The 7,706-nt window shown below is 41.3% G+C and overlaps 1 protein-coding gene and 1 non-coding gene across 2 annotated transcripts; one reads left to right on the forward strand and one right to left on the reverse strand.

Moving 5' to 3' along the window:
• The first annotated feature begins 2,293 nt into the window (after positions 1 to 2,293).
• TRNAK-CUU (transfer RNA lysine (anticodon CUU)) lies at positions 2,294 to 2,366 on the forward strand. Its single transcript has one exon. It is a non-coding gene; the product is annotated as a tRNA-Lys (tRNA).
• A 1,597-nt stretch (positions 2,367 to 3,963) lies between these two features.
• On the reverse strand, positions 3,964 to 7,215 carry LOC148033838 (heat shock 70 kDa protein, mitochondrial-like). The gene is made up of 5 exons (XM_087681846.1): positions 6,984 to 7,215; positions 6,753 to 6,826; positions 6,193 to 6,271; positions 5,498 to 6,064; positions 3,964 to 5,385 (listed from the first exon to the last, which is right to left on the reverse strand). The coding sequence occupies exons 1-5, from the start codon at positions 7,083 to 7,085 to the stop codon at positions 4,147 to 4,149; spliced, it is 2,061 nt and encodes a 686-aa protein (XP_087537972.1). The 5' UTR covers positions 7,086 to 7,215; the 3' UTR covers positions 3,964 to 4,146.
• Between the last annotated feature and the right edge of the window lie 491 nt (positions 7,216 to 7,706).

Genomic DNA, 7,706 nt, shown 5'->3' on the forward strand with positions numbered 1-7,706 from the left:
ACAAGATTTGAATGTTGGGGAAATTCCTAGGTGCTTGTGCAAGCATCAAGAATGCCACAGAAGGTAGATGATCTGCAAGAAGCTAAGAACTACTGGAAATCAGGTGCAACCTGTAGCAGTTCACATTGTTGTATTGTGCATGGGCTGGGGCAATGTTGATTACTATAGAGCCTTAAGCAAGGCTCAATGAAAATTATAAGTGATGTGGAAATGAGGACTTAAATTTTAAAAGATGTTTTTTGTCTTAGTCCTAATTTGCCTTTTTAAGGGCAATTTTGGAAAGCTTTTTGGAAGAGAACATAGTATTCAGTCAAGGTCTTGTCTTTCTAATTTTAGAAAAAGCTCATTTATGGTTCAAGCCCTATGCTAAAGTTGATTATTTCTATGTGTAATTGTTGCAAAGGCAATATAATGGTTGGACACCATTAAAAATGAAAATTGAAGCTTCCCATTGTTAATAAGAGTTTTGAAAGTGGCATACAAAAGGTAGTAGATTCAAGTGTGATTACACACACATTTGCACACATATGCAAGTACACACATGCATGCACACACATTTGCACACATACGCAAGTACACACATGCATGCACACACATACACATGTACATGCATGTGCATGCACATGCACAGAAATTCCAATCTCATACATTTGTGAACTGTCTACAGAAATAATGGATAATCAAGTCATGATGTGTTGCTCTATTATAGTCCTCATATGCAAAGATAGGATATACACTTGAAATAGATGGTAGCACTAGTTATTTGATTGGCGTAGTTAGTCACATACATGGTAAATATCAATTAGTATTTGTCCTCTAATTAGCCTAACACAAAGGTCATTTGTTGCATTGGCAAAAGGTGTAGAGAGACATGCATTTATGGATCTTTCAATGTCCAAGTTTGTTCGTTGCTCTTTCCACTTCTTGGTCTACTTATGCAAGCACTTATTTAACACTGCACATTCATAATCCCTATGGGATGGTAGTGTTTGCCAGCTACACACCTCATGGCATATACATGTATTAAGGTGGACATTCAACTTGAATATTCATAGGTTTTTTCCAAGGCTCTAAATTGCATTTTTCAAAAATATAACTAAATGCATTTAACTTATCATTTTTAAGCATGCTCTTCATATAGCTAGGTTACTTCTAATTTTAACAATTTTCTTAACACACTAGACCACATTTTTGAGTGAACACTTGTGCGCACCTACAAAAGAACCATCCACTATGTATGATTGGACAAAACAAATGATGTACAATGAATTTGCAATTGTTTATATGAGCAAGATAAAGGGGGTAGATGTACCATGTAAATAGCATATACATATCAAATCTAGCATTAAACTTTTTGAAAGAGTGGAAAAGCAATAAGTTGATACTCAAGCAAGTTTTGGTGATTGTTGTGAATCAAAGCGTATAATTTAGCTAGCAAGTTAACTTCACACCAATTAATTTCCATTTTTTCTTTGCAAAGTTGTGAAGGAATGTTAGCAAGTTTTTTAAAGAGATCCAATTCGATGATACTAATCAATTGAGACTCATTAAAGTCCCAAGCAACACTTCTAGATCTAACAAACTCAAACATGCTCCTTTGAGAAGCTTAATCTTTAGTCATGAAAAGCTACTCATATGGTGTTCCAACTTACATGTGTAAATGCCTACATGTTACATTGTGATTATGAACAATAACATGAGCAAACTTTTGTCTAAAAAGTATCTTTTAGTGTATTTTTTTTCCATGTTATATCAAATGCACTTGAATATTCCTTTCGGTAAAGATATCAAACATAAAGGAGATTATTGTGTTATGAAAGTTGGACATGAATTGCTTCTTAAAAGGGAATGAATCACTTTCTCTTTCTTCTTTTCATTTTGGGTGATGAAGAAAAGCCTAGTAATTATCACCTTGTTAAACATTTCAAATAGCTTCCCTATATATGCAATTCCATAAATTTGTTTCTTTTGTATGGTAATTCATCGCAAAAAATGTGGGAACATATACTAAGAACACATTATTCCACATGATTAGAAATATAGTAGATATTGTGCTTGCTACTTTATGCATGCAAATAGTAATAAGGTTATTGTTAATATAGTAGCTTTTGCATTTGCTACAGTATGCAAGTAGTAATAAGGTTATATTGTTAAAGATTGTCTGAATGTAAATAGTTATAAGGTTATTGTTAACTAGTTTTAATGGAGTATTCTTTTCCCACGAAAGAGAGAGTTCCTGCTCAAATGTGAATATCAGGTAATTTAGTTAATGTATTCTTTTGGCTATACATTAGCCGGCCTAGCTCAGTCGGTAGAGCGCAAGGCTCTTAACCTTGTGGTCATGGGTTCGAGCCCCATGGCCGGCGGATTTTAAAGTTTTGCTCTTTCTTCGTCTCCTCACGCGATGCGATGACAATTCATCCATCCTTGGAGGCCCTTGGGCTCTCGCAAATGGGACGGCAATTTGTCTACATGCAAATTCTTCGACCCTCATTTCCATTCATGATAACCACGTATGGTTGGAACGTTCACATCCACAACCACCAACAGTGACTAGCATGATGTTAGCACTTCGAACCAAAACATTGAGCTGTCAAATACCCTTCACATCCATGACTAACAAGCATTCGTTCACTTGCTGATCACGAGATATGTGGATGCAATACTCCTATCACCCAGCAGGCTACAATAGGGGGATAAAACCGCAGGTTGTAGTGATGGTGGCATGTACTTAAATTTCCTTGACCGGTCGGTAGGAGGCGCTTTGAGCTCCTTAATCTATTACTAAAGGAACATATGCCAGGTTACTGTGAAAGTAGAAACTTTGATGCATTGTTTAATGGTGCCAAAAAGAGAGACAATTTAACATTAGAGCACAATTCTATGCGTGAAGGTGCAAAATAAAAATCATTAAAACAGAAGACAGTCTTTGTGTGAAGCCCTTGCAGCAACTTCGAGAAGGATTAGTCCATCATCAGAGAAACAGCCCTGAACTAATGGTTATTCCACAACTTTGTAGAGGGTTCAACCTGGTAACTTCCCAGCTTTGGAGAGTATCCAACCTGATCCTGCTTACATCTAGCTACTAATAGATAATCTGCAAAGTGAAGCAACATTTCTGCGCATGCCTCCCAAAACATGTCGACCATGCCTGTCCTCGATTCGCAGGACTCTAAGCACTCCACCATGTCATCAGTCGGCAACCTTTCCAATTGTACAACTACAATTGGTGACAACTGTGGACCTCAAAAGCATATGATCAAATAATTTCGTGTGTAAAGGAACTCAATTTGAGCTCCTATTTAGATGGTCGTCTGCGCAGCCAGTCTCTAAGGGAGCCAAGCGCCAAAGGCAAGGCCAGGCCGTAAAGCTTTGTAAACTGAACAAACTTTCCCAAGCATTGCTTCCACTTTCTGCTGAGAGGGGCATCGCGTATGGTAGTATAAGTTTGCAGGCTATACAGGAACTCTGAAACTGTGTTGCAGTAGAGAACAACAGTAAAATTGGCGTGCAACGATACAGAACGAGAACATATCAAATGCGCAGTGCAACCTTTGGCGTGCTAATGCAAAAGCCCTCGATTGACCACTTGAGAAAATCAAATCCCACTACAGCAATTGATAGACTGATAAATACACTAATTTGGTTGCCTTTGTGGTCATATACTGGAAAAACTACACTAATTTGGTAGAGCTTTTGTTCGTGAAGGTTCCTTTGTCCGAGCAGACATTGTCTGTTTTGCTTTTACAAAATCCAATTTTGTTGCTAAAGTGATTCTGATGCTCACTAGCTATTATACAAGGGATAATATCGATGGACCATGCAACTATGACCATGTTTCGTCCTTACACTTAAAGACACTTGCAATCCACGAATAGTATATACCATCCACAGGAGGACCCCTTGCAATTATACTTATTGAGAAATTAAATAGATAAAATTTAACTTAAATTGAAGAGTTAATAGATAAAATTTAACTTAAATTGAAGAGGTTTAGAGAACCTCCAAAATTTTTGCAGAGAGCCTAAATGGCACAGAAAGAGTGCTCGTAATCAGCTAAGAGATGGTATAGGTACCTACAAAACTAGGGATGGGATGCCCCGCAGTACAATAATCTCTCACTACATTCTACTTCTCTCAGCCACTTCACTTCTTAGCCACATCCTCGTACTCAGCTTCTGCAGAATCACTGCTGCCGGTAGCACCACTGGAACCACCAGATTGCTTCTGTAGAGCTTCACCAATTTTCATTGCAGCCACTTGTACAGCAGAAGTCTTCTCCTTGATCGCATCAGCATTCTCGCTCCCAAGGACCGACTTCAATTCAGATATGGCAGATTGAATGCTCTCAACAGTCTCTGAGGGAAGCTTATCTTTGTATTCATTCAGACTCTTCTCTGTGGAGTAGATTACACTGTCAGCTTCATTCTTGGCATCAATTAACTGCTTCCTTTCCTTATCTTTCTGGGCATACAGTTCGGCATCCTTCACCATCTTCTGAATATCATCTTCAGAAAGGCCTCCAGACGACTGAATGGTAATAGCTTGCTCTTTACTAGTTGCCTTGTCCTTGGCAGACACATTAACAATGCCATTTGCATCAATATCAAACGTCACTTCAATCTGTGGTGTACCACGGGGTGCAGGGGGGATGCCAACCAGCTCAAACTGTCCGAGTAACTTGTTGTCTGCAGCCATTTCCCGCTCACCTTGCAGTACCTTAATACCCACTTGTGTCTGACTATCAGCAGCAGTAGAAAAAACTTGGCTCTTCTTGGTAGGAATAGTTGTGTTTCTGGATATTAATCGGGTGAAAACACCACCCAATGTCTCAATACCCAAAGACAAGGGCGTTACATCAAGCAATAGTAGATCTTTCACATCTCCACGGAGAACACCACCCTGAATTGCAGCACCCATGGCAACACATTCATCTGGATTCACACCCTTGCTGGGTTCCTTGCCAAAAATGGCAGCCACCACCTCCTGAACCTTGGGCATTCTGGTCATTCCTCCAACCAGTAGCACCTCATTTACATCCTTTGCAGAGAGTCCAGCATCCTTGAGACAATCTTTGCAAGGCTGCTTCGTCCTGTCAATAAGACTACTAACTAAAACCTCAAATTTGGACCTAGTGAGGGTCACATTAAGATGTTTCGCTCCAGAGGCATCTGCTGTAATGAAGGGAAGATTGATGTCTGTCTGGGTCGAGGATGAGAGCTCCACCTTAGCCTTCTCAGCAGCCTCCCTAAGCCTTTGGAGTGCCATTCTGTCATTAGTCAAATCTAGACCTTGCTCCTTTTTGAACTCTTGTACAAGGTGCTGGAGCAAGGCATTGTCGAAATCCTCCCCACCCAAGAAAGTATCTCCATTAGTTGCTTTCACCTGCCATTCACGACCAAGTTAAGGTTTGTAGTTCCCAGTTATCATCTTTAATGTCCTAAAATATGTACAGGAATACATTAATAAATGTTAATCAAAGAAGAAGTCAAGTTACCTCAAACACACCGCCTGAAATCTCTAGTATAGAAATATCAAATGTGCCACCACCAAGATCAAACACCGCTACAATACCTTCCTTCTTGTCAACTCCATATGACAGAGAGGCAGCAGTAGGCTCATTTATAATCCTAGATACCTCAAGACCTGCAATTCTTCCTGCGTCTTTGGTGGCTTGTCGCTGTGAATCATTGAAGTAAGCAGGGACAGTAATTACAGCTTTTGACACAGGTCTGCCAAGGTAAGCTTCAGCAGTCTCTTTCATTTTCGTGAGGACAAAAGCACCGATTTGACTTGGGGAATACTGTTGCCCTCCCGCTTCAACCCACGCATCTCCATTAGGGGCCCTGACAATTTTATATGGGACCATCTTCATTTCCTTCGCTGTCTGAGGGTCATCAAATTTGCGACCAATAAGCCTCTTGGTGCCGAACAGAGTGTTAGATGGGTTTGTCACTGCCTGCCGCTTGGCAGGTGTTCCCACAAGCCTTTCACCTTTAGACGTGAATGCCACAACAGACGGGGTTGTCCGGGCACCCTCAGAATTCTCAATGACGCGGGGAGTCTGTGCAAAGGTATTGCTCAGATAAAATAAGACATAACACAGCCAAATCATTCCTACATAAGGTTCATAAGAGCCTTTAGCCTCTAGTTAAGATGTTAGATTAAAACCATGTGAAGAAAGATGAATACCTTTCCCTCCATGACTGCAACACAGGAGTTTGTTGTACCCAAATCAATTCCAATGATGTCATTTCCGGCAGCCTTAGAACTGCATGCCGTGTGAAAATCCAAATCTTAAAGCATGGACATGATAACGATGCAGACGAAAAAGCAGAAACTAAAAATTGCAGACCAAAAATACTGCTTCATCCTCTCTTGTGCGTGATGAATGTCAGATGTCAGCAACGAGTATACTCGTGATCATTTGTTGCCTGAATGCTGGGATGCATATCGTTCATTCCATATATCTTTGTTTTCTCATCTATAAACGGGCATCTACGTTCCAGCGTTTGATGGTTATTTCTAATGTTTTAGAGGAACAAAAGCTAATCTAATACCACAGACTCCTCTTCATGTTCCTGGACGAGCGTTTCAGCTCTTGGCAGGGGATGATCTGCATGACTCTAAGTTTTTGATGCAGATCGTTACTTTAAACATCGAACGATGACAAGTTTTGGCCTCTAGAAGAAGCATCCAGGGGCCAATGAGGCGCGCAAATGACTGAGAATTAACTGAACGTGCACGCATACCTGAAAGCTCGAGCGCTGTCGAGCCACCTCCTAGCAGGGGAAGCAGCAGCCAACGGGAGAGTCTTCGACTGGCCCTGATGCGAGGCAGGACGACGCAACGGGTTAGGGTTAGCCACGTTGAAGATACGAGGCATCGGAAAAACATGGGGGAAAACGGATTGCCTAACGAGGCGATGCAAAGTCGAGGGAATAACAAAGAAGGAAGAAGAGACAGAGCAACAAGGCACTTACAATGGGAGTAGAGGCGCAAGCGAAGGCACGCCCAACAGGAGAAGACGAGGAAGAGGCCGCTCGCCGGCACAGCCGAGAGGCAAGCAAGGCACCGGTAGCCATGGCGGGAGTGGAGCCGCGACAGGCGAACGAACCTTAGGGTTTCAAGGAGAGAAGGCTGGGCTTTTCTGAGGTTTTTCTGAGGTTTCGTGGGCCACAAGCAGCCCACGACACAAGTGACAACACTAAAGCAGAAAAACCAAGCAAAAATATATGTGTCACAAATATGACCGATATATGCAGAAATATATGTATCTCATCTCAGAAATATTAGAGATTTTGACGTGTAGGGTGACGTGGAAAGAGGGAAGGCCGCCTTTAAAAACATACGCACAGGCTCGTGATGCCAACGTGTTAAAAGTGGATTTGTCAAGATGATTTCCGCGCGAAGCTATACATGTCCGACCTTAAAAGTGCTGGACAAGGCCCATTAACTTTATGGAACAAAAACAAGCCACAAGATTTGAACCCCTGTGACATGCCTTATGTTGCCATGTAAACCAAGGATCCGGGTAAGAACTTGGGAAAACTATGTTGGGCCGCTGAATATATTCACACACAATGCAAAGAAAGCGTGATCCACACAAGCATCCGTCTGACCTTAGGGAAAAAAATGATAATGCAAGCCCTTCATCGTTTGAGAAGAAAATGCCACGTTGGTGGAGATAACGGGCCACTATTCAT

This window comes from Lygodium microphyllum, chromosome 7 (genome assembly GCF_053477565.2).
Source record: "Lygodium microphyllum isolate KBCC chromosome 7, Lygodium_microphyllum_v1.1.10, whole genome shotgun sequence".
Classification (NCBI taxonomy): Eukaryota; Viridiplantae; Streptophyta; class Polypodiopsida; order Schizaeales; family Lygodiaceae; genus Lygodium; species Lygodium microphyllum.